This window comes from Canis aureus, chromosome 17, assembly GCF_053574225.1.
Source record: "Canis aureus isolate CA01 chromosome 17, VMU_Caureus_v.1.0, whole genome shotgun sequence".
Taxonomy (NCBI): domain Eukaryota; kingdom Metazoa; phylum Chordata; class Mammalia; order Carnivora; family Canidae; genus Canis; species Canis aureus.
In genome coordinates this window covers 52225867-52252091 of record NC_135627.1, presented here as the reverse complement: position 1 = coordinate 52252091, position 26225 = coordinate 52225867, and the positions used below count along the sequence as shown (strand labels likewise).

Sequence of the window (26225 nt, the reverse complement as noted above, 5' to 3'; positions counted from 1 at the left end):
ATATGAGAATAAAGATGGAGGAGGAACCCAACAAACCACAATCCTCAGTCACAGGGATGAAAAGTACAGCATAGGGAATATAGTCAATAATGTAATACTTTGTGGGGTGACAGGTACATTTATCGTAGTGAGCGTCTGGAAAGGTACAGAAGTGTCAAATCACTGTGTTGTACACCTGAGACTCATATAATATTGTACATCAACGATACCTCAATTAAAAAAACCCCACAATCCTCAAATTAAAATGTCCCAGGAATCACAGGCCAGCATTTCCCTCTCGAGCCCTGAAGGAGCTTCAAAACGACCTCAGTTCACCGTCCTATTGTCTCTTGGGCAGCACCCAAAGCCCTTGTTAGACGTCAAGAGGAGTGTTATTCCCACTAGAATATTACTTAAATGGGAACATACTGAAAGAAAGAAAGAAAAAAAAAAGAAGTTTACAGAATACAGACTCTAGGTCAAATTTTATTTGCATACAAAAATATATTATACTGGGAAAAGCATATTTACTGTTTCCAACCATATATAATTAATTACAAATATTTTTCATAAAAGCACTTTAAATTACGGGATAGCTAGGTTTTGAGAGAAATAGAATATTAGCATAGGTCATTTGTTCTAATACGCGGCAAGCTGGTAAACAAAGTCAGTTTCACTGTCTAAATTGCCCAGAGATGATCTCAAAGGTTGGTTTTTACGCACAAGCCTGAGAATGGCCTGGTGGTAGGTGAGCACTCATCTCTGTCGGCTCTGGTAGCAACTTCTGTAGCTGATGTTTACCAGGTCCTTGGAGCTTTCTGAAGCTTCTCCCTTATGATGAAAGGACCCAGAACTTCTCCTTGTTTCACATACCTATAAAGAGGTGATAAATAAGGTTATCCACTCACACAAAAGGTGACGGGCACAGAGGGGGGCACTTGATGGGATGAGCACTGGGTGTTATGCTATATGTTGGCGAATTGAACTCCAATTAAAAAAATATGTAAAAAAAAATTAAAAATAAAAATGTGAAAAAAAAAGTTCCCAATTCTCATATGTAACCCGATCACACCATCACAGACGGGCATCAAAGCACTAAACTTAATGGCAGGCTTCCCACGTAGTGTAGGTCTGAGTAACTGGTACGACAGGGCGGCCAGCTGCAATTCCCATGAAGTAGGCAGGCCTGTTACCTGGGCCTCATACAAATTGTGCTGTAATTACAATAATCTCTGTCAAAACAGGCCTAGGTCTTTAGATGTGGGATGGTACAGCATGTAAGAGAATGGGCAATAAAATTCTCCAACAAATAGAAAATACACAAGGACCTTGACTTTCCACCCTATTTAGGTCCGTCTGAAACCCTGTTAAGAACTGAGTCCTGTTAAAATAACCAGCTTTGAAAAAAATAAATAAAATAAATAAAATAACAACTTTGGATCTAACCTTTCAGGTCTGACCTGGCTATCTGGCAGAGTCCAGCATAAAACATTTCTTATGGAAAATCAACTCTTTCATTGAAAAATTAAGAGGCTAGGACAAAATTCTTTTGCTCTGTGACTGAATACAGCCCACCAGGAGTACGGAAGCTAAACCTTCATTCCCAATCCTTCTGGCTCTTGTAATCCTTTCTTTCTTTCTTCTTTTTTTCTTTTCTTTTCTTTTCTTTCTTTCTTTCTTTCTTTCTTTCTTTCTTTCTTTCTTTCTCTTTCTTTCTTTCTTTCTTTCTTTCTTTCTTTTCTTTCTCTTTCTTTCTTTCTTTCTTTCTTTCTTTCTTTCTTTCTTTCTTTCTTTTTATAATCCTTTCCTTTTGAAACAGAGTGGGTAGATTGATTTCTCGGGGGCCCGTCTTCTGGACATACCCTCCCGCCCACATTGCAGTTATGGTGTGGTATCTTCACTTCTCAACATTTTTGGTCACACAAAAGGGGTACCAGTAGTGTAACTGCCAAATGGGAAGTATGTTCCCTAATCTTCACTAAGTGGGCGTTTGGCGACCGGGTCTCCCCAGGCTTATTCTTTCTGTCTTTTGAGACCCAATCCTCTAGAAGCCAGACCTCCCCAAGCCCCTGGATCTAACCTGGGAAGACTTCCCTGGCCCATGGGATGGAACCATCTGGCTTGTTGGCACATTGCTTCCGTGGCCAGTCAGCTCATTTCTTCTCTGAAAAGCCTGCCGGGCCATCACGGTGAGAGAGCTCTGACCTTGTTACTAACAACTCTGCATTTCTCAAACAAAATGTCATTGTTTGCTGGTGGCCTGTTCTCACTGTTTGGAAAGGCGCACGATCTACATGAACGCAGAACTTCTTTCTGAGCCACTAGGGTTCTGTTTCTGAACCTAAAGAAGCCTGATGATGTAACTTCTTGTCCCCTGGCAAGCTGGTAAACATTAGGGCACTTTATCAGCAGTGAGTGTTGGTTGGTTTTCTGTTTGATTTTTTTTTTTTAATCCCAGGCATGTACTCACTTGCTAATGTTCTGTCAAGATCAGCAATAAAGTCTTCTAGCTCTTTCGTGTCTCCTAGTTTGGCTGAAAAACAAGAGTCGACCTTCAGTTTCCATATCACGACGGCTCCTGATGCCCTGGGTTCCCAGGATGATGTGACCCCACTTTGCATCTCTGTATCTACAGAGGCATCATTTTCAAGTGTCCTGTACCAAGCCGAAGTGTCTGCTCCAGTGTTTACTGACAGTCAACTCAGACACGGATGCTGAAGATTAGCCTAAATGTCTCCCTTTTTTTTTTCAGTTCATCAGCCCTCACGCCACCCCCAGCCCAACAACCTAGAAGGACCACCTCCTTTCACTTCTTTAAGAGTCTGAAGGGCAGGGACACCTAGATGGCTCAGTGGTTGAGCGTCTGCCTTGGCTCAGGTCATGATCCCGGGGTCTTTAGTTCAAGTCCCGCATCGGACTCCCCGCAGGGAACCCGCTTCTCTCTCTTCCTATGTCTCTGCCCACCCCTCTCTCTCTGTGTCTCATGAATAAATAAATACAATCTTTAAAAAAAAAGAATTTGAAAGGCAGGGGTAGTGAGGGGCTGGGAAGAAAGACAAAAAGGCTTGATTTTTTTATTGTGTCAGCTCTGAGTTAGCTGTCAAAAATATCCGGTAAGCTTGGCGCTGTGCAGAGCGGACACCCAGACTCCGGATTCTCACTACGCCTCTTATCAACACCTTCAGGTTTGCTACCACCCCAGGGCAGTGCTGCAGCCCTCGGGGTCCGCCCAGGAGGAAATGAATGGGGGCCACTGCTCTTTGTCAAAATAGTACAGGGAAGGTGACGGGAGGCCCCATCCCTCCAGCGGCCAGCGCAAGGTGCCAAGTCCTCATCGGGCTTCTGTTCCCTCTATGCCCTGCGACCCATACGCTTTCCTGCAGAGTGCATCATTCATACCTTCTCCCAAATGCATTCCCGGAGCTTCATCTGTTAACCCTTGCCGGCTACAAACAGCTTGTTGTTCTCAGCTTTTATCATTTTTTTTTTTTTAAGATTTTATGTATTCATGAGAGACACAGAGAGAGAGAAAGGCAGAGACACAGGCAGAGGGAGAAGCAGGCCCCATGCAGGGAGCCTGACATGGGACTCGATCCTGGGTCTCCAGGATCATGCCCTGGGCCAAAGGCAGGCGCTAAACTGCTGAGCCACCCGGGCTGCCTAGTTCTCAGCTTTTTTTTTTTTTTAGTTCTCAGCCTTTAAAAGCAATCTACAACTAGAGTTTCTCTCTCTCTCTCTCTCTCTCTCTCTCTCTCTCTCTGTAATTTCTTTGTCTTGAGAATCAGGTAGCAAATCTGGGCACGTCTTGAAGCCACCTCCCACACTGCCCTGTCTCTCCAAATTCAATAGCTCCATTTTACCGACAGGGAGCTGGACGATGGCAGGGTCCCCAGTGGCTGCTGCTGACACCGCTCCATTGGGAGGAAGAATTGAAAAATCACTCTTTCGAAAAAGAGCGAAATTCCTCGTTGATGCCAAGAGTGAGAAAAGTAATAGAATCTTCATATTTCTTTTTTAACTATGTTCCATTTTTATTGCATTCTGCAACTATTTTCAGCAAGTATAATGTTTCTTGAAGGGGGAAAAAAACTCCTTTTGTTTTCAAAAGGGCACTTGTCCAATATAACAGAACATTCAGCTCTCTAGCTGGAGACACTTTACAAGTTCCAAAAAATAAGAAACCGCTCATGCATCTTTAGAAACTTTTTTTTTTTTAAGGTCTATTAATGTCACAGTAGAGCCAGGCTGGAGCTGCTATTTTAAATCATGTTAGCTCATCGCTGGTCTCATGAGGATGACCCCGTTTAATATTGTTAAATTGGTCATCTGAAAGCACTGGTTACACAGTTAATGCAAATAAAAAGAATCCCACTTTCTTGCAAAGCCTAACTGCTGCTGAGCTTTCAGTTCTAGAACCAACCAGTCTGGGAGAGCACTGTCATTTAGCAGTCTTGATTACACCACGTGAGAGAAAGCAGAGTCTGGAGAAGACCGGTTTTCTTTCTCCCTGCGAATTTGGTTTCTTGCTCCCCATTTATCTGATCCATTTTCTTTTTTTTTTTTTTTTTATTTTTATTTATTTATGATAGTCACAGAGAGAGAGAGAGAGGCAGAGACACAGGCAGAGGGAGAAGCAGGCTCCATGCACCGGGAGCCCGACGTGGGATTCGATCCCGGGTCTCTAGGATCGCGCCCTGGGCCAAAGGCAGGCGCCAAACCACTGCGCCACCCAGGGATCCCGATCCATTTTCACATTGATCAGAATCCTGAGGGAGAACAAATTCCATTTCACACCATCCTGTACGTGGATGTTAGTTTTCTCTACTTGTTTCACGTATTTGGGAAATATATTTTTTTAAGATTTTATTTATTTATTCATAAGAGACAGAGAGAGGCAGAGACATAGGCAGAGGGAGAAGCAGACTCCATGCAGGGAGCCTGATGCGGGAACTTGATCCCCAGACCCCAGGATCTCGACCTGAGCCAAAGGCAGGTGCTCAATGACGAGCCACCAAAGTGCCCCCATTTGGGGAAGATTGGTCAGGGCTAAGGGAGAGGAGAGGAGAGATTGAGGGGGGAAGGCAGTAGAGGAAGCCCAAAACCTCACACCACAACCCATGAGCCTACCTTTCCGAGGAGTGACAGCAGGGGAGAGCAGAGCCGGAGCAGAGTCTGTTGGAGAATTCAGTTTTTCATCACTGAAGCTGAAGCTGTTCCTGTAGAGCGAATCTGCACCTTCCAGGAAAGAAAATATAACTCATTCAAGGTGGTTTTCAGTCTCTAGTCTATTGATAACCATGGCTCCTCTCCAAAAGGAGCAAAGTTGTAAAGAAAACAGGTTCATTTCCAGACTTCATATTTCTGCCCTCAAATGATTCAAGGCAGGGGAGTGCCTGTGTGTGTGTGTCCTGCACACCCAGGGTCTTGCATGGAGACCCTTACAAAGGAGACTGTGATAGGATTATCACGACCAGACCATCCTTCTTTGCAACACATAGGAGCCCACTGCCCGGGTCTCTAACTGACAACCAAGCCAATGCTTGGCTGATGAGGGGTGGGGGGTTGGTTTGGGATTGTGGAGCAAAAAGAATCCTCTTTCCTAAAGAAAAGTCCCTTCTGCCCTCTGATTTCCCTAAAATACAAATACCCGGTTGGATCCCATTACTTAATAATCCTCCCTGCCTGGGAGCACCTGGGTGGCTCAGTCGGTTGAGCATCTGACTCTTGATTTCAGCTCAAGTCATGATCTCAGGGTCATGGAACCAGTTCACCCCCCCCCCCACTGGGCTCCACACTCAGTGGGGAGTCTGCTAGAGATTCTCTCTCTCTCTCTCTCTTGCTCCCTCTCTCCCCCTCTGCTCTCTAAAATAAATAAATAAATCTCTTTTTTCAAATGTTTAAATAATAATAATAATCCTTCCTACCTGCTCAAGAGAGTCTGTGTCACAGTTTTCCTGAGAACTTACACTCTAAGGATAAGCTGGAGGGTCAGAGATCAACATTTTTTGTAGGGGTTGTCAATTCTAGACACTGGGAATAACTCTGTGGCTCCTTCTATCGTCCTACCCCCGAAGACCAGAGAGAAAGCAGAACAAGGTCCCAGAAGCAGGGCTACGCTGGGAGTCAAGGGAACCAGCTCAGCTACTTAGGTACTCGGGCACCCTTGAGCAAGATAGTATCTCTGAGCCTCAGTTTTGCCACCAAGAAAATGGGAAGGCTCCTCAATCCTTAAAGTCCCTTCCAGCTCTTAACGTTCTGAGGGCCTACTTCTCTAGACCCTGCCAAGAAGGAGGAAACCAACCCACGGCCAGCCCGGCCACGTGACTGTGACACCTAAAGGGAGTTGCTGGCTGAGCAGGACCCACTCATAGGGCTCAAAGGCAGAGCAGCCCACAGAAGCAGGATGTGGCCTCTGAGGTCACAAAGTTAACAGTCTTCCTGGTTAAAACAAAACTCGAAGCCAGCCACAGGTGGAGCCGAGATGAGCTCTGGAGAGGCTGTTCAGGTGCAAGAGGCCAGCTGCATCAAGAGGGCCTGGGCAGGACTCTACCCTTCTTGGGGATTCACTCGCCTTAATCCAATGACCTCCAGCTCAGGAGGAGGCAAACACATATTTCTTTGGTCCCCATAACTCAAAGTGAACATGAAGTCACAGAAGATATATTCAGATTAAAAAAGGTTTTCAGAAGCAGAATCTTCTCATCCCAAAAGAATTCAGCTTCATCCCTAAAAGGCTGCTACAAGTTCTCAGGCCCTACACTTGGCTCCCCTTCCTCCCACTCCCCCCCACCCCCCCACCCCAACCAGGTGGCCCCAGTGCCACCTTGTCTTCCTGACCTACACACTCATCTTGTTCACTCTTCCAGACATGCCTGACCCTCACAATCTTTTCTCCCTTTAGAGGTCCAGCCCAGGTCACCTAAAAGGACCACCAGTCACTTTTCAGGGCTTCGATGGTGAACACCTACTGAGATCCAAGATACCCAACCTCACACTTGTATTTCCCCAAATATATATCCCTCAGAATACTGGTCCTTTGGAAAGAAGAACTGTGAGATCAACTAGGTTTGAGAAGCACCAAGCACCCCTGGAGATTCCTACTGCATCTTCCCACTTTAATGTCCCTGAGAAGTCTTATGAAAAACCAGCTTAGCCTTATTTCTCAAATTTAACTATGGGACACATTTTTTTGTGGCCGCCCCTTAATACTCTCAGGGCACTTGTGTTCCATGGAACTCGACCGGGGAAGCCCTTCTGCCTGCTTTGTCAGCCCACTTCTAGAACAGTCTGGATTTTCTCAAGGGAAAGCCCTTCCCTTACGTACAAAAAAGTGGTCAAGTCTGCTGCAGACCTACAGCAGAGCATGACTGTTTGTCACCACGTAATAGGTAGGAGAATCGCCACAAATAGAACCCGAGAAACTTGCAGGGAAACGATGAGCTAAGACTTAGTGGCAGGAAAACCACAGAGGGCTCCGGGGAGGCCGGCCTCATGCCCAGACCCCTGAGACAGAAGGAAAGAGTAGGAGGTATTTGGCCCATAATTTTTGATTCTAAAGGACACGGAGAGCATCGCCTCCATCCCTGGCCCGGGGTGCCCAGCCCAGACTTCAGTGATCACACCTCTGGTCTCTATCTCCCAGAAGCAGATGGTCCTTGAGAGCCAGTTTCACCACCACACCTCACTCCACCCCACCCTGCACCACGGGCCCTCGCCCTGACTTTGACATCATCTCTATTTTGCTCCAACTCTTTAGCAACGTTACAGCCACATATACTCGTTCTCAGGGGGTGGGGGGCTCACAGGTGGCGGCGGGGGGGGGGGGCACACACGCACACACTATTTTTCCTCACCGGCAAGTAGACCACTGTCATTGAGTTTTCGAGGGAAGGAATGCTCTATCTAGACATGGAAAAGGCCATTGCAAAATGTAGGAAAAAGAAAAGACCCCCTACGAAGATTCAGGAAAACCTCTGGGTAGCTCAGGTGGTTTTGAGACTGTGGAGAATGAGTCATAGGTACCGGGACATTGCCACACAGTGCCTCTTCTTAGCCTTTAAAGCCTGGTGTTAAAATGCCTTTTTGATCCAAGTATTTTCCTCAAATTCAGAAAATATATAGACAACCTGGCTGTTACTTGCCTAATAAATTCAGTTGCAAACCAAACTTAAAATAATCAGAAGTTCCTCTTACGGCTAATGGACTGATGCTACTCCCCCAATGAGGGAGGGAGAGAGAAAAAAAAAAAAAACAACCAAGTACACTATATATAAACACACACGGGGCGCACAGGCATGTCAACATAGCACATGCTCACTTCCTCACTTCCCCCCTCCCCTTACACGCCACCCCCCACAAACACACACAAGCTCACACACCGGGGCATTGCCACACCTTGAGTCCTCTCTCCTCCTGTGGGTTCCAGTGCAAATCTGAGCCAGACCTGACCCCAGGCTCCAGGATACTCAACCATCAACAGGAAATGAACCCCCAGCCTCCTTGAACCAAACCTGCCCACAGTCTAGTCCCACCCTGTGGTAATACTGTATACACGTCATTCATGAAAAAAAAGACGAGAAAAGCAACTTCAAGAAGCCCAAAGCTAGTGAGAAGCCCAGCAGATGGTGCCACAGTTGAGATGTATGGGGTGGGAGGTCACCACGACTGTGTGACCCTGTGCCCATCACTTTACCCGAGTCTTAGCTTCCTCCTTAGCAAAAGGGGAATAGGAACGAGGTGCTCCATGTAGGATTCCTATGGTTTTCATGATTTTATTCTGGTGAAATGGAGGAGGACATGGCCAAGAGAGGAGAGGTCACCATAGAAGAGAGTAACGACCAAGATCCTGGGGCTCGGCTTCCTCCTCTTCAGGTAATAGCAACATTCTTTTTTTTTTTTTTTTTTAAGATTTTTATTTATTCATGAGAGACACACAGAGAGAGGCAGAGGGAGAAGCAGGCTTCCCACAGGGAGCCTGATGTGGGACTCACGCCCTGGGCCGAAGGCAGGTACTCGACCACTAAGCCACCCAGGGGCCCCCACTAGCAACATTCTTAAGAGAAGCTTATCTTCGGAGGCACCCCAGAATAAACCTCCCTAAAACAAACCACCACCAGAGAAGGAGCTCACGCTCTAGACCTCATCTCCTTTTATCCAGTAAAATTTTCACTCTGGACTTTTGTTGAGCACCCTCCATGAAGAAGACCTCATGGAAAGCAGTGTGGTAGATGAAAAGGTAAGGAAAGCCTTTTCACACCTCTGGAACTCTCTCCTCTGCAAAACAGCAGTCAGTTGGTCTGATAAAATGACAGCAACGTGTTGCTGGCTGATAGCACATTAACATATTACGGCCCCAGCCCAAAATCAGGTGTTGCTATTAACGGGTGGGGGGGGGCGGTTCGAGGGACACACATGGTGATGATTTGGGGAACCTTGGCAGGTAATAAGACCAGATATTTCCAGGCTCTGCAGTGTCTACTTCAATCAGTTCCAAAGCCCCATCTCAACGAGCATCTCAAAGCCTCCTCAGAAATGTCCTTGGCCTGTGACCTTGGTGTGCTGAAGCCAGGCTCCTCGAGCTCAAGCACCAAGTTTTCTAAGACCCCCGCTGAAGAAGTGCCAGCACATTCAGTATACAAACACCCAGCTCTAATGCTCACCAACAGAGCTTGAGAAACTCAGCCGTAAAAACAGAAGCCTGTTTAAAAGGTAGTTGTGCTCTTTTAGTTTGGAGGTGGGGAAAAAGGTAATTTAGGGTTAGCACCGACATGTGCTCCTCCAGAGGAAAGAAAAGCCACAGACAGTAAACCTTGCCCAGAGCGCCTGTAAATATAGAACAATCCCACACGTTGAAGACAAGCAAACTACAGTAATTAACTGGGAAAAAGAAAGCCTTGGACCTGTTTCCTTTTGCCACAGGGAATGGTTGGTGGTGGGGGGGGCAGGGAGGAGGGTTAATCTCCTCCACAAAATCTAAATTCTGAAAACCTCTCTAGAAGTAGGATAGAATATGAAAGGGCCCCCTCTCTTCCCCTCAACACTCTCGCCCCAGCTTCCCTTCTGGCTCTGCTTGGTCCCTTTCCACATCTCTCCAGGTCCCCATCAGAATGAGCCCGGTCACCCACCTGGACCCTAACACCCACCTAGAATCCCTAACACCGTGCCAGTGCAGCCACAGGGCTCCTAACTTACTCTCTCATGGTTGAGCAAGCTCGGATTCCAACCTCTGTAGCTCCTAAGCCAGATCAGCCAATACGCTACCTGTCACGCTGGCACCCAGCGCCCATCAGGTGCCCAAGCTGGAAGAGACTCAGCAAAGACATACAAATGTCCTGGTCTTGCATACGCTAAAGAAGCCAGTTCCTCACTCCCTAAAGTGGCTCTACGATATCACAATATCCCTTGCACAACAGGAGCCTTCAGATCCTTTCTGTTAAGTAACAAAACACACCCCCCTCCCCTTCAAGGGAAAAGGGTATGTGAAACCCCAATACAGTGAAGATAGAAGTTCATACCACCTTGAAAAGTTCAAGTTAAGGGGCAGCCCGGGTGGCTCAGAGGTTTAGCACTGCCTTCAGCCCAGGGTGTGATTTTGGGGTCCCGGGATTGAGTCCCACATCGGGCTCCCTGCATGGAGCTTGCTTCTCCCTCTGCCTGTGTCTCTGCCTCTCTCTCTCTCTCTCTCTGTGTGTTCTCATGAATAGATAAATAAAATCTTTTAAAAAATATATCTTTAAAAAAAAGTTCAAGTTAATATTTTAAACTTCGCATAAGATCATTCAGTGGAAACCTATCAATTAACACGTTGATTAAAACTTAGTAATTACGAGTTAAAATTTCATCGAACGTATTTGAGGAGTCAGAGTGTGCATTTACAGTTTTGAAAATATTGGAAAACAATGTTTGGTTTTGTTTTTTAATAAGTTCAAACTGAAGAAGTTTGTGACTCCTGGAGCACCTCTAAGGATCAAGTTTGAACAACACTGCCCTAGCTCCTAATTATGCTGCCCTTTTACTGCTGACGTTAAAACTGCTCCCACCAAAGTGTCTGAGGTTACCTGTTGGACCCAAGTTTAGGGGAAAAGAACAAGCCTGTTCTGACCAACCCCCATTTAAATGCCACCTGTAAGGAGGAGTTATCTTGCAATTTTCACTTTGGTCTTCTCTTCACTCACATCTTTGGGGGACCTACTGTAAGTGGGAACAGGAAGGAGTATTTCTCTATTAAACATACATTCTTCTCTATCTAGGTAATTTGCCTCTTTGGGCAGAAGAAATGTCTATGTTTCTTCTTTAGAAGCAAGCAACCGGGGGGATCCCTGGGTGGCTCAGAGGTTTGGCCTTCAGCCCAGGGTGCGATCCTCGGGTTCGAGGGATCGAGTCCCACATTGGGTTCCCTGCATGGAGCCTGCTTCTCCCTCTGCCTGTGTCTCTGCCTGTGTGTGTGTGTGTGTGTGTGTGTGTGTGTGTGTGTGTGTGTTTCTCATGAATAAATAAATAAAATCTTAAAAAAAAAAAAAAGCAAGCAACCCTACTTTTTTTTTTTTTTTTTTTAACAGAAAGAGAGCATGGGGCAGAAAGGGAGAGAGAATCTTAAGCAGGCTCCACGCTCAGCACAGAGCCCAGTGCAGGGCTCAATCTCACAACCCCTGAGATCATGACCTGAGCTGAAATCAAGAGTCTGATGCTCAACTGACCGAGCCAGCCAGGGGCCCCCAAGGAAGGGTTCTTCAAAAAAAGACAGAACAGCTGCTTTGAGCTATCTCGTAAGTTGGCCACATGTTCTGAGTGATAGAGCAGTAGGTAGAAGGCTGAGTAAGCCTCAAGGTACTACTGGTTCGTAGCGCACATGTAACATTTCCATGCAAGACACTGGTGTAAGTGTATCTGATTATGTCACAGAGCCTGGTGTATGCATTTTAATGTTTTCTTGAAAGCATGAAACAGAGCAAAATTTTTCTTCCTATTCATGAGCTTGTGGATGTTTCTACTAGCATTATTAAATAGCATCCTTTTAATTTCACAGCTAGAGAAACGGAGGCCCATCTGTTGCCCAGGGGCCCAATAGAGCACAGCCTGGGCTCCAATGACCCGGCCAGATGACCACTGTCTTGAAGAGACACCCTCAGACACAACCGCTATTGATACATAGGCACGTGATTCAGGTCCACCGGGCTTCAAGTCTATTCCTGAGGACCTGCTTCCCATTCCAGCCAGCCATCCATGGTGACCACAGCAAGGTCTGAGAGAGGGCCCACGTGGTTCTGCTCTCTTATCAGAAAATTGGAGATAATTGTGCCTATTTTATAGGACTGTGGCAGAGGTCCTAGGAGATACCACATTTAAAACACAGCAGAGGGATCCCTGGGTGGCTCAGTGGTTTAGCGCCTGCCTTCATGCCCAGGGTGTGATCCTGGAGTCCCAGGATCAAGTCCCACATCAGGCTCCCTTCATGGAGCCTGCTTCTCCCTCTGCCTGTGTCTCTGCCTCTCTCTCTGTGTCTCTCATAAATAAATAAATAAAATCTTTAAAAAATTTTTAAAAATTAAAAAATAAATAAAACACAGCAGAGGGCAACCCCGGTGGCTGAGCGGTTTAGCGCCGCCTTCAGCCCGGCGTGGGATCCTGGAGTCGTGGGATCTGGAGACCCGGGATCGAGTCCCATGTCGGGCTCCCTGCATGGAGCCTGCTTCTCCCTCTGCCTGTGTCTCTGCCTCTCTCTCTATGTCTCTCATGCATGAATAAATAAAACCTTTGAAAAAATAAATAAAACACAGCAGAGATCACCACCAATAAGAGCTAACAAATAAGAACAATAATCCTCCTAAGGGCTGAGTAGAAGTGAGGTGCTCTTATTATCATTATCCTGGTTGGCTCCCCGCTTTGGTGGCCTACATCTCAGTAGGACCTACCTCTCTCAAACATTCCCTTCCTCAGAAAAGTATTGGACAAATACGTATAATCAACATCTGGGCTCAGTTCTTGGTGGCAGTTAAGACACATACATTACGCTTCCTCAAGAAATTACTGTTAACAAAAAAAAATTACTGTTAGATACACACCGCTTCTGCCACCACTATTTCTAACCAGTCTTACGGGGGACAAACTAACTACACATTTATAAAGACTAGTGTCATCTGAGCCTTCTTTATGCCATCCCCATTACTGCCCTAGCGACCAAACTAAGGGTTAGCAAAATACACAGTTAACAACAAAAGCATGGGCAGCCCGGGTGGCTCAGTGGTTTGGCACTGCCTTCGCCCCAGGGCGTGATCCTGGCGACCCAGGATCCAGTCCCACATCAGGCTCCCTGCATGGAGCCTGCTTCTCCCTCTGCCTGTGTCTCTGCCTCTCTCTCTCTGTCTCTCGTGAATAAATAAATAAAATCTTAAAAAAAAAAATAACAACAAAAGCAGAAAGCAAAACACACAAGCCCCTCACCCCTCCCCCACCTCTGCAAGAGAAACTACAGACTTCCAAATATCTCCCTCCAAATCGTTAACAATGTGTTTCTGGGTGCCTTCTCTTTGAGGCCCTTGAAAACAGATCTCAAGTCTGAAATCCTACCCTGAGGGAGCTGCAATCACCCGTGATGGGCCAGCTCAGACCATATTCTAGCCAAATGCGGCTGCGGTTTAGAAAGGAGTTATTCTTTGCAATAGCACAGCACTGGACAGACTGTCCCAGCTTCTTTCCTGGGGGGGGGGGGGGGGGAAATTTGTATGTGATGAATAAATAACCCGCTCCAAGCCCCAGCAGAAGGAGACTTATTGAAGTTTGGCCACAGATATTGAGGCAGATTTCAAAAGTTTTTAGATTTCCTTTTGAAATTGAAAATAAGGGGTCCAGTCATTAGCAATAAAGTCCAAAATACAAAATGGAAAATTAACAGCATGCTATCCCATTCCTGTTCACCTCAAAAGCTGCAATTAAATCCAACCCTTTGTGGGGCGGGGGGGGGGGGCTTCCAAGGAAAGTCAAGAGGGACCTCAGGTTTCTGACTCAAACCCCCGGACAGGGTGGCGAGGGCCTTTATTCATTTTCAGGAGGACAGCTCATGTGGAGGTCTGGGGCTGTATCTTTGCCCTGGAATGAGGAAAAGCTTCAGATTTCAAAAGAAGAGAATCACAAGGAAAGATCATTGGGTCATTGCTTTCGCTTCCAGAGTCAAGGGCAGCAAAGGGAGTGACATTCATGCTGTAACTCACGTAGGGAATGAAGTCTCAAGAAAAGTCTAAGAAAAATACTAAGTCATCCAGAATTGGAAAACCAACAACCACCACATGATATTGAAAAGTCACCAGATCCTGACACCTAAACGGACACCTAAACGGATATCTGGAATCCTTACTGGCCATCTGATCCTTGGAGGGTCGGTGGGGAGTGTCCCACTTGCAAGGTCATTGAAGACAAAGAGACCCTGGGGTAAGTCTCCAAGAGGAGACAAGTTGTCAGGAAGCACCTGTAAGCCCATCTGCTCTCGGCTCCCTCTCCAGCCCGAGGTGGGGGTGGGGGGCGGGAGGTGTGGAAGCCAGCAGTCCCCTTGGGGGACCTGCCAGAAGGAAGAGGGCCACTCTCTAAAGCACTTGAACTCTGCGGGGAGGCCAGAGAGTCTTTCCAAACGGCCTGCAGCGCCCAGCAAGCCTGGGAGCTCGCAGCCAGAAGAAAACGTGAGGATGTTATTTCAGGAATCCCAAGAACAGCAGCTTGGGAGACCTTTCCCAAAGTTTTCAGTATTGGGTCCTCCTGCGTCCCTCCCTCCGCACTTGCCCCACACGCTCTGAAAGAGAGACTGTGAAGAGACGGAGCAGGCAGGAGGGAGGCGGGGCGGGTGAGGAGCGACCCCGGGAGACCCAGCGGGCAGGGGGGAGGCGGGGCAGGGGGGAGACGGAGCGGGCGGGGCAGGTGAGGAGCGACCCCGGGAGAACGGGAGAACGAGCGTGCAGGGGAGGGGCGGGCAGATGAGAGACGGTGCGGGCAGAGGGGGGCGGGCAGGGGAGAGGCAGGGCAGGTGAGAGACGGAGCGGGCAGGGGAGGGGCGGGCAGAGGGGGGCGGGCAGGGGAGAGGCAGGGCAGGTGAGAGACGGAGCGGGCAGAGGGGGGCGGGCAGGGGGGCGGGCAGGGGAGAGGCAGGGCAGGGGAGAGGCAGGGCGGGCAGGGGAGGGCGGGCAGGGGGGAGGCGCGGGGGGGGAGGCGTGCAGGGGAGAGGCGGGCAGTCCGGGGGGGGGACGGGGGGGGGCGGCCCGCACCCTCGGCCTCGGGACCCTGCAGCGGCAGGTGCCCGGCCGTCCCGGGACCCCGCGTGACAGCCAGTCCCGGGGGTGGGGGGTGCTCGCCCCGCGGGACCCTCCTGGGCCCTCTGGCCGGCCGCGCCCGCAGCCCCGCGCCGCCCCACACCTACTCTCCGAGTCGCTGAAGCCGCTGCTGTCGCTCACGCTCGCGCTGCTGCGCCGCTTCATGCGCTCCAGGTGCTCCTCGTAGTGGAAGTGGCGCTCGTGGAAGGGCGACGCGAAGTCCGCCAGCACCGCGTCAAACTCGCACAGCGCGTCCGTCAGGTCCCCCGCGGCCGCCGAGTCCAGGGCGGGGGCTGCGGGCGGGCGGGCGGGCGGGCTCAGCGCGGGGCTCTGGGACCCTCGGCCGGCCCCCCACGCCGCCCACCGTCCGCCCGTTTTCGAGCTGCGGAAACTGAGCCTCCGCCGTGACCCCAGGTCACCCGGTACCCCGGGCGCCGGAACTCTTCCCCGCACCCCTACGCCCCGTCCGCGGGTGTCCGCGGGTGTGTGTCCGCGGGTGTGTGTCCGCGGGTGTGTGTCCGCGAGTGTGTGTCCGCGGGTGTGTGTCCGCGGGTGTGTGTCCGCGAGTGTGTCCGCGGGTGTGTGTCCGCGGGTGTGCGTCCGCGGGTGTGTGTCCGCGGGTGTGCGTCCGCGAGTGTGTCCGCAAGTGTGTCCGCGAGTGTGTCCGCGGGTGCGTGTCCGCGAGTGTCCGTCCGCGTGTCCGTCCGTCCGCGGCTGTCGGGTACCGGCCCCGGGGCGCGCGGGCGAGCGGGTGGCGGAGCGCAGACTGGGTCAGGACGCGCCCGTGGAGGTGTCGCCAGCCCGGCGCGGGGTCAGGCCGCCCGGGGACCCCCTTTCTGCGGAAGCGCCGGGGCCTGCAGGGCTGGTGCACTCACCTGCGGCGGCGGCGGCCGCGGGGCTGCTCTGCGCGGCGGGAGGCTTCATGGGCGCGCGCGGCCCCGGGCGCGGGGAGGGTCCTGCGGGGTCGGGGCGCCGGGAGGGAGCTGCGCCGGGCGGGCCCCCGCGCGCCCCGGCTCGGTCCGCCTTGCCCGCCCGCCGGCTCCCGGGCTCGCGCGCTCTCCGGCCGCGCCGCCTCCGCTCGGTGCGCTCCCCGCCCGCTCCCCGCCCGCTCCCCGCCCGCTCCCGCTCTCCGCTCTCGCTCCCGCTCCCCGCCCGCTCGGCCGCCGCCACCCCCGGGCCCCGCCGTCTTATAGCCGCGGGCGGAGGCGGGACGAGGCGGGGCGGGCGAGAGAGTCCCAGCCGCGCCCCGGGGACGCCCCGCCCGCCCCCCCGCCCCCCCCAGCGCCCCCCTCCGGCCACCGCCCTCGCCACGCGCCCGCCCCGAAGCCGGCGACGGGGCCTCGCGGGAGCCCGGGCCGCAGCCCCAGGACTCGCCCTGCGCTTGGCCCGCGCGCCCCGACGCCCCGACGCCCCGACTCGCTGAAGCGGCCGCGTCGCCCCGGGCCCCGGAGGGCTGCGGACGCCGTGCAGCTCCCCGCTTCCTGCCGCGCGCCCTGCACCCCCTGCAGCCGGGAAGTGGAAGGGCCGAGCTCTGGTTGGCTGCGAGGGACGGGGAGCCCCCGCAGGCCCAGGCGGGGTGGGGGATGGTGGGCAACGGGGCGCAGGGGGTGGGGCGAGAGGGACACAGAGGTGGAGGCCACGCGGCTGCAGGCCCTAACCGCCCCCATCCCGGCGCCCGAGTGTGACCCAGGCCCGGGCTTTCACGCCAGCCCCGACTCTATTCAGGAGGAGCTTTATTGTCGGGGCAAGAAACGACTGCGTAGATGCGGCGCAAACCCGGCGCCTTTCGGCGTCCGTAGGGACGGGCCACCTGCGGGGGACCAGTCCCGGCCTTGCAGAGCTCCCCGTGCCGGCCCGGGCCCAGCCACTAGCCGCAGGTGACTATGCAAATGCAAAACGACTAAAATGCACTGAAAAGCTCAAGCCCCTCAAGCTCACCGGACACACACGTCTGCCACCGCGGAGAAAGTTCTATGGGACGAGGTTGCCAGGGTCTCTGAGCCACAAAACTGGCCTCGGAGGGGAGAGAGGCATCTTAACCCTGGTCGTCGAGAGCCTCCTGGGTCACGTCGTGGCACGCACCACTTCCAGCCCCACAGCGATACTGAGAGGTGGAATCACTGCTAGTTGCACAGGTGAGGAAACTGAGGCACCGGAGATGAAGTAGGTGCCAGTCAGGTAGCGATGGAAAGGCAGGTCTGTCTGGTTTGGGAGCCACTTTGGGCTTCACCACACACACCCTTCCTCCCCCACCTGTAAGGTGAAGGACTGAGGCAACACGGGAGAGGCTCCAAGTAAGGAAGCACGTCACCCAGGGCAGCTCCCTGAAGCCACAGGGCTACGTCTATGCATCCTTCATTTTCCCTCTCTTTGTCTTTTTTCCCATCTCCCTTTTAAATTCTTTTTTTTTTTTTCTTCTTCTCCTTTCCTTCCTCATGCTCTTGGACTTGCCACAGCACCCAGTGGTGATGCCCTGGGCTTGACCCAGCAGCAACCAATCTGGAAGCTGAGGCCAAGGAGCTGCTTTCCCAATGCAGTTCTGCTTTCGGAGCGGGGGGCTGGGGTGCAGGGTGGTGGACACCCCAGCCCAGGTCACGCATGATGGCTGGGAGTCCCTGTCAGTGAAAGAATCAGCCAAAGCGATCTTTAGAAGAGCCTACAAAACGCCCCACTTTTTAGCAGCCATGTCCTGAGCGCGTGACAATGAGGTTAGTTAGTTGTTGTCATCTGTACCCCATTTGTAAGGGAACTCATCCAAGCATCGGGGAGGTGGCTGGGCAGAAGGCCCCTCTAGGACGACTGTCACTTTGGCTATGAAACAGTGTCACTGCTGCACACACACTCTCTCTCTCTCCCAATTTTAAATTTTAATATACAGGAAAATATAGGGAATTAGGTAATAGTACTCTGTATCCACAGTGAGAATTAACACGTTACCATATTGTTATTTTTGCCTTGGGTATTTTTTGAGACAAAGCATACGATAAAGTACACCGATCTTGAGTGTGCCCTTTGATAAATATTTACCTGTGCATCCATCTGTGTGATTGCCAACCAGATCGAGATGTGGTATTTTGTCTTCATCCCCCAAAGGGTGCCTATGCCATTTTCTAGTCAAGAACACCCCCTGAGGGGCAGCCTGGGTAGCCATTTAGCGCCGCCTTCCGCTGGGCGTGATCCCAGAGTCCCGGGTTCGAGTCCTGCATCAGACTCCCTGCATGGAGCCTGCTTCTCCCTCTATGTCTCTGCCTCTCTCTCTCTCTCTCTCATGAATAAATTTTTTTTAGAAATCTTAAAAAAAAAAATAATAACACCCGATGAGTAACCCCTATTCTGAATTCGGTCACCAGGAATTCTGCCTACTTTGAAAACTCCTTAAAATCACACCATGTGTGTTCTTGCACATTTGGCTTCTTTTGTTTAGCATAATGCCTTCGAGATTCATCTATATTGTTGCGGTATTAAGCCGTCCTCCGGCTGGTGGACATTTGGGTTGTTATTTTGCTGTTGTTTGTCGCTGTTGCTACTGTAAGTGGCTTTGCAATGAGGATCCTTGGGCCTGTCTCTTTGGTGTACATGATAGAGTCTCTAGGATATGCATCGAGGAGGAGCATAACCAAATTGGATGATCTCTAGTCATCGGCTAACATAAACAAAGCTGCTATGAACAGCTGGGGTGTATTTCTTTTGGGGCACACACTCACTTCTCTTGAGTTTATACCCAGGAGTGGCATTTCAGAATCACAGCATGGGCATATGCTTAGCTTTCAAAGATACTGCCAAACAGTTTTCAGACCAACAGCGGTTGAATGAATCTACACTCCCTGCCATGTGTAAGAATTCCAGTTTCTCCATATTGTGTCAAAATATGATCTTGTTAGACGTGTTAATTTTAGCCATTCTGGTGACGGTGTCTGGCACCTAACTGCAATTCTTCTTCTTCTCCTTTCCACCTCTCCACCTCCCCTCCCACCTCCCTCCTCCTCCTCCTCCTTCCTTTTCCTGTGGCTTTAATTTACATTTTCCTAATTAAGTAATTAAATTGACCACTTTTCCCCTACACTTCGAGTGCTCTTATGTATTTATTTTTAAATATTTTATTTATTTCCTTGAGGGAGAGAGAGCACACCGAGGGAGAGGGAGACGCAGACTCCCCTGCTGAGCAGAGAGCCCTAAGTGAGGCTCAACCCCAGGACCCCGGGATCATGACCTGAGCCCAAGGCAGCGGCTTAAATAACTGAGCCATCCAGGTGCCCCTCAAATACTTTGAATAAGAGAAATAGAAAAATGCAGACAAGGTCAGTATCCCCCTTGGTTGGGATCCCTGGGTGGCTCAGTGGTTTAGCGCCTGCCTTTGGCCCAGGGCGCGATCCTGAAGTCCTGGGATCGAGTCCCGCTTTGGGCTCCTGGCATGGAGCCTGCTTCTCCCTCTGCCTGTGTCTCTGCCTCTCTCTCTCTCTCTATGTCTATCATGAATAAATAAATAAATCTTAAAAATATATATATATCCCCCTTGGTTGTCCTTCCCAGCCCTATCCCCCTCCCTCCCCAGAGACAACCAACTACCAGGAATTTGCTAAGTACCCTCCCACGCCATGTTTTTGTACTGAAATTATATTGATATGTTTACGTAAAAAAAAAAAAGTATGGTAAGGCTTTATATAGTTTTAAAATTTGCATAACTACTTTAATGCTGCAACATGCTTTGTTTTCGCTCAACATTGTCTTTACATATGTTGATACACACAGATCTAGTTTATTCACTGAATCTGCCAAATCGAATTCCATTTAATGACTACAGAACGGTTTATTTATCCACTCTTCAGTTGATGGGGATTTGTTTTCAGTTCTCCTCTGTCAACAAACGATGCTTCAGTTAACGCGCCCTCACCTATCTCTATGGCTTACAGGAGTCCACTGCTGTAGAACCAGACATAGGGCAGAGGTTAAACCTGTGGTCCACAGGGCCTTCTGACTTGTTCCATTTTCTAGCCCAGGGCCTCCTGTGGTCCCAGCCACATGGTCATATTGACAAAGATGTTAAGTGACCTCGCTGTTCAAATATGACCTTGTCCCTTACTGAGGAGGGGTGGGGAGCCATGAACCTAAATTAACCAGACCTGAACCTAAATTAACCATACAGCCTCACGCTGGGATTTACACACATTTCTGGTCCCAGAAGGTCATTTGGTCACACAGGTTTCCTTCCAGAAAAAAAGACTTAAGGCTGCTTATGATTTTGAAACAGGGCACCTTCTGGGGCACCTGGGTGGCTCAGTCAGTTAAGCTGCGGCCTTCGGGTCAGGACATGATCCTGGGGTTCTGGGATCCAGGCCCACATCAGGCCCTCCTGCTCAGAGAACCTGCTTCTCCCTCTCCCTCTGCCCCTCACTGACGGCTCGTGCTCCCTCTCTCTTTCTCTCACACTCTCTCTCTCCCAAATAAACTTTTAAAAAAATCTTTATTTTTTTTTAAAGAATTATTCATTTATTCATGAGAAACACACGGAGAGAGAGAAGCAGAGACATAGGCAGAGAGAGATGCAGGCTCTTCTCAGGAGCCTGTTGTGGGACTCGATCCCGGATCCCAGGATCACGACCTGAGCCGAAGGCAGACGCTCAACCCTTGAGCCACCCAGGTGCCCTTAAAAAATCTTTAGAAAAAGAAACAGGGCAACTTCTTACATTTTTAAAGACCAGTTCTCGATCTTAATTGGCATCTCTTCCGCATTCACACCACTGACCACTCTCTCCTTGAAACTTATCCTGAATATCCACCTAACCCCCTAACCACCTCACCACATCTCCTCAGGGCCCTGTTGAATCCTCCTCTGTGAAATTACACTCTGACCTCCCAACAGGTCTCTCCTTGGCCAACCTTTTCTCACGCTGCATTCTAAATTGAGAAATCAGACTTCATCAAAATTTAAGACTTTGGTTCATCAGAGAGACCATTACAAAAAGAAAAAGACAAGCCACAGACTGAAAGAAAGTGCTGCAATACATACATCTGACAAAGGATTTGTTTTTAGAACATAGAAAAACCGGGATTCCTGGGTGGTTCAGTGGTTGGGCGTCTGCCTTTGGTCCAGGGCATGATCCTGGAGTCCCAGGATTGAGACCCGCATCAGGCTCCCTGCATGGGGCCTGCTTCTCCCTCTGCCTGTGTCTCTGCCTCTCTCTCTCTCTCTCTCTCTGTGTGTGTGTGTGTGTCTCTCTCATTAATAAATAAATAAATTTTTTAAAAGAACATAGAAAAACCATCTACAAAGGAAACATGGGCTAAACACTTGAAAACACACCTGACAAAAATAAGGTCTATGAATGACCAGTAAACACGTGAAGAGTCAAACATGGGATTACCCTGCAATCTAGCAATTCTCCAACATCTTTACCCAAGAGAAATAAAAAATAATGTAAAAATGCGTTTTTATTCATAGTAGCCCAACACTGGTAATAACCGAAACATCCATCAACAGAAGAATAGACGTACAATTCTGTGATGTATTCCTACAACAGAATACTGCTCAGCAATAGGAAGAACAAACTATTGACACACACAGAACAATTTCTAGATGAATCTTAGAAATATTATGCTTGCAAGGCTCCTGCTGTCGGCAGAATGACAGCCCCTCAAAGGTGCCCGGGTCCAAATCCCCATAATCATGTGGCAAAATGACCATCATGGGATGAAGGTTGAGGACCTTGAGAGGGAGAGATAACTCTGGATCACTGGGGTCCTTAAAAGCAGAGAACCCTTCCTGGCTGTGGTCAGAGGGAGATGTGACAAAGGAAGAATGGTGTGAAGTCCAACAGTGCTGCCTTTGGAGATGGAGGGAGAGACAACAAGCCAGGGGTGTGAGTGGTCTCTAGAAGCAGAAAAAGGCAAGGAAAGAAAATCCCCTAGAGCTTCCACAAGGGAACACAGCTCCGCCAACACCTTGACTTTGGCTCACAGAGAAAAACTATTGGACTTGTAACCTGTAAGATCATAAATTTCTATGGACTTCAGCAGCTAAGTTTGTGGCAATCTGTTGCAGCTGCAACTAGATACAGTCTCCACTGGTTTTCTTATATTTTGAGAGTTGACTCAAGCGTATTTTTTAAAATTCCTTCAAACCGGTATTTTCCCAAGTTTTTTTTTATTTGTTTCTATGTTTGTCTTTTTACTCCTAATCTTTTCTTTTTTTAAGATTTTATTTATTTATTTGAGAGAGAGCAAGAGAGAGTGTGAGCCTAGGAGGGAGAAGCAGACTCCCTGGTGAGCAGGGAGCCAGATATGGGGCTCGATCCCAGGACCCCAGGATCATGACTGGGAGCCCAAGGCAGATGTTTAACCAACTGAGCCACCCAGGTGCCCACTCCTAATCTTTCTATCTCTGCTAATCTCTCTGTGCTCCGCAGCTGTCCTGGGGCCTTTTCTTCATTTGTACTTTCTTTTCACTTCTCCTGCGTGGTGCGTATCTCTCCAGTCTGTGTTCTTTAGGCATACATTGCTGTATGTGCTTTAAATAGAATCCTACCTTATATACTGCTTAATAACCTGTGACCATAAGATCAGGTTCCATGTCTTCAAAGATTCTCCTCATCATTTTCACGGGTATAGGCATAGATTACAATTGATCCATTCCCCACTTTGCACATTTAGATTGTTTTCACTTTTATAGACAATACTTGGTTGAATATTTTAGTAGCGATATATTTAGGCTCATTCATGATTGTTTCCTTAGAATACATTCATAGATTTACTCATAGAATAAATTTATAAATTGCTGGGTCAAAGAAAATACACAATTCTAAGTCTCTTTAGTGTGTAATTTCCAACCAATCAATCAACACAAAGATTACACTACCTAGGGCGTGGCTGCAAAAAATGCAAGGCAATATTAGCGCATCAGTCAAATTCCTTTAGATACTCTCCTACTGACCAGCCTTCAGAAATGTTAACATTCTGAGCTGTTTTCTTAACTAAAAAAAAAAAAAAGTTGTAAAAAAAAAAATACTGTGAGCTCACATGTTAACAATCTGATACAAAAGAAGCACCTACTTTCTGAAATGCCACCTTTCTTACACTGGTGCTCTGTGAGGGCACCTTACAATGTAGGGCCTGTTTTATAAAAGCACATTTGTTTGATTTCAAGGTCCGGCTGTGCAGGGGGCCTGGGGGCATTCCCATCCTCTTTTGTGCTCTGAATGCCGACTAAGCACTTTGTTGTCAACCACAGGGTCTGGGCTCTGCATAGCAATACCATGCCTTTTAGATTAAATCTGATTTCTTCCTTCAAGTGGATGCTTTATTCTTATAGCGAGCAGGGCACAGAGTTCAGAGAAAGAAGATCATGTTTTATGATGTTTATTAATGTCTCAAAACTATGTGCCCATCTGTTCCAAGTCTGAAAGAAATCAAAGTTACACTTACAGAAAATCAGGCACAGTGAATCAATCAATTAATTAACTGTTATTGAGTGCCATTGATGTGTAAGGCAACAGGAATAACCAAAATCAGAGAGCGAACTTAAAATACATTAGTAAATATTTTTTCCTTTAGTTTTAGTTGCTTTTCCTGGAATATTAGAGGAACATTTAAGTTTGCATTGTGTTTTTCTAGATGTTTGGGGTTTTTTTCTTAGCCTGGAAGAAGACCATAGGAGCTTTTAAACTCTCCTATTTTTATTCAAAAGATGCTTTTCAAAATTAAGGAAATTGAATTTGCCATACGAAAATCGGCCTTTTGTGTTTCCTCTTTCATGAAATATGTGTCATTTGCCTATTTTGCTATTGTGGTGTCCTTTCCTCACAGGTTTGTAGGAATTCTTAAAATATTTTTGATCCAGATTCTTCATTGTATGTGACACATCTTCCCTCAGTTTATAGTTCATCTTTCCACCTTCTTTAACAGGTCTTTTGTTGAATACAGGTTAATTTTATTATTGTCAGATTCACACTTCTATTTTGTAGTGAGCTTTTTTGGTGTCAACTGTTTAAGAAATCCTCCCCTACCCTCAAGACCTAAAGTTATTTAACCATGTTTTCTTCTAAACATTTTTAAGTTTTGCTTTTGACAGTTGAATCCTTAATCCATCTGGAATTGATTTGCATGTCTGATGTCAGATGGGAATCTGATTTACTTTTCATATGGATAATCATTTTTTCCTGTTCCATTCATTAAATTCTTCATAAATAATCCAGGAAATGCAAATCAAGACCATAAAGAGATACCAATTTACGTCCATCCGATTCGCAAAAATTAAGACATCTGGCAATACCAAGTTCTGAAGAAGACCAATCAATAGGATATCTTAACACATTGCCGGGGAGAGCATAGGTTGCTACGACTACTTTGGAAAACAGTCTGGCATTGTCTTGAGAAGGTGAACTTTCACCCACCCTACCACCAACCCACATTCCATTCCTGGGTATAAACTGAGGAAAACTCCAGGTATGCACCAGGAGAGAGAACCACGCATATGAAGATCTCCACTGCAGCTCTCTGTATCACAGCAAGAAATGTGAATGAACTCCAGTGTCCTGGAGGCCAGATAAATATATGCCAGTGTAGTCACCCAGTGAAATACTACATAGTGGTGAAGATGAATGAATCACAGCAGCCACAACAATACGGATGACTCTTAGTAATAGAAAACTAAATGGGAACAACGTCCTGGAAAATTATATAGGGCATAACATCTTTTCTATAAAAGTCATAAACAATTAAAACTAATCATTATGTGGTTTGCATGCATGTATGTGTGATTAAAAATATTTTATTTTATTTATTTTTATTATAGCACCCAGACAGGACCCATGGGCAGAAAGAGCTGGCCTGAGATTGTGAGGAGCAATTGATTATTATTATTTTTTAAGAGTTTATTTATTTATTTGAGAGAGAGCATGAGAGAAGGAGTACAGGCGGTGGGGAGGCAGAGGGAAAGAGAGAAGCAGGCTCCCCCGACTGAGCAGTGGGGCTCTATCCCAGGACCCTGAGATCATGACCTGAACCAAAGGCAGACACTTAACCGGTGGAGCCACCCACATGCTCCAATAAAAAATATTTTAGATAAAGAATGAATAAAAGTACAAAATTTTGAATTATGGCTCTATGTAGTGGGAGGAGTCCCGGGGTGGGGGTGGTAAATGGGCCAGGGCAGGAGCACATGAAAGATGGAAGTTATGGTCAGTGTGTTCCTTCTCTAATTGGATAATGAGTTCATGAGTGTCCGTTAATTTATCAACAAATAAACACCCAAGCCAGGCATGGACCAGAGATGAGTGGGAGGCAAACCAAGGGTGATGAGTCCAACCCAGTGCCTGAGGTCCATTGAAAATACAGTCGGAGGAGAAAATCCACACAGACCCTTTATGAAGTGAGCTAAGGTATGAAGTAACAGTGCTTAAAAACAAAGATCAAAAGCTATTTGGGCTAAGTAACAAATATTAATAAGTCAAAAATCCTCACCCTAATAATTTTTTCACCAGTTCCTGATTAGCCATTAGTTAATAAATACACAGTCTACTTGAATTCTATGTGCTTTCGGGCCTGTTTGGACCAGAGTGGGAAAAAAATATATATAAATTCTCCAGGGAGGCGCTGGATAGAGAAACAAGCTGACTAAGAACACTCTAGATTCTTTATGAACTGCCCTTATATCACAAGAATAAGTTAAAGACCTGAGTTTCCAAACTTTTAATCAAAGCAGCTTAAATTTTTCCATGATTTTACAACGCTTGCATAGTGTTCTCATATAATGCTTTATTTGATCATGGGGCAAGAACCCTGAGAACTTATCAAATCAAGGCTGTCAGATGTATTTTTTTTTTAAAGATTTTATTTATTTATTCATGAGAGACACAGAGAGAGAGGCAGAGACAAAGGCAGAGGGAGAAGCAGGCTTCATGCAGGGAGCCCAATGTGGGACTCCATCCAAGGACTACAGGATCCTGGGCTGAAGGCAAG

The 26225-nt window shown here is 48.2% G+C and overlaps 1 protein-coding gene and 1 long non-coding RNA gene across 2 annotated transcripts; one reads left to right on the top strand and one right to left on the bottom strand.

The window, feature by feature from the left end:
- Positions 1–436: 436 nt before the first annotated feature.
- On the bottom strand, positions 437–16301 carry RGCC (regulator of cell cycle). The gene is made up of 5 exons (XM_077855525.1): positions 16148–16301; positions 15380–15565; positions 5107–5214; positions 2450–2512; positions 437–852 (listed from the first exon to the last, which is right to left on the bottom strand). Exons 1-5 carry the CDS (start codon positions 16194–16196, stop codon positions 845–847), a joined length of 414 nt encoding a protein of 137 aa, XP_077711651.1. The 5' UTR covers positions 16197–16301; the 3' UTR covers positions 437–844.
- A 361-nt stretch (positions 16302–16662) lies between these two features.
- On the top strand, positions 16663–25005 carry LOC144287992 (uncharacterized). Its single transcript, XR_013355919.1, has 2 exons — positions 16663–17407; positions 24461–25005. It is a non-coding gene; the product is annotated as an uncharacterized LOC144287992 (long non-coding RNA).
- Positions 25006–26225: the final 1220 nt, after the last annotated feature.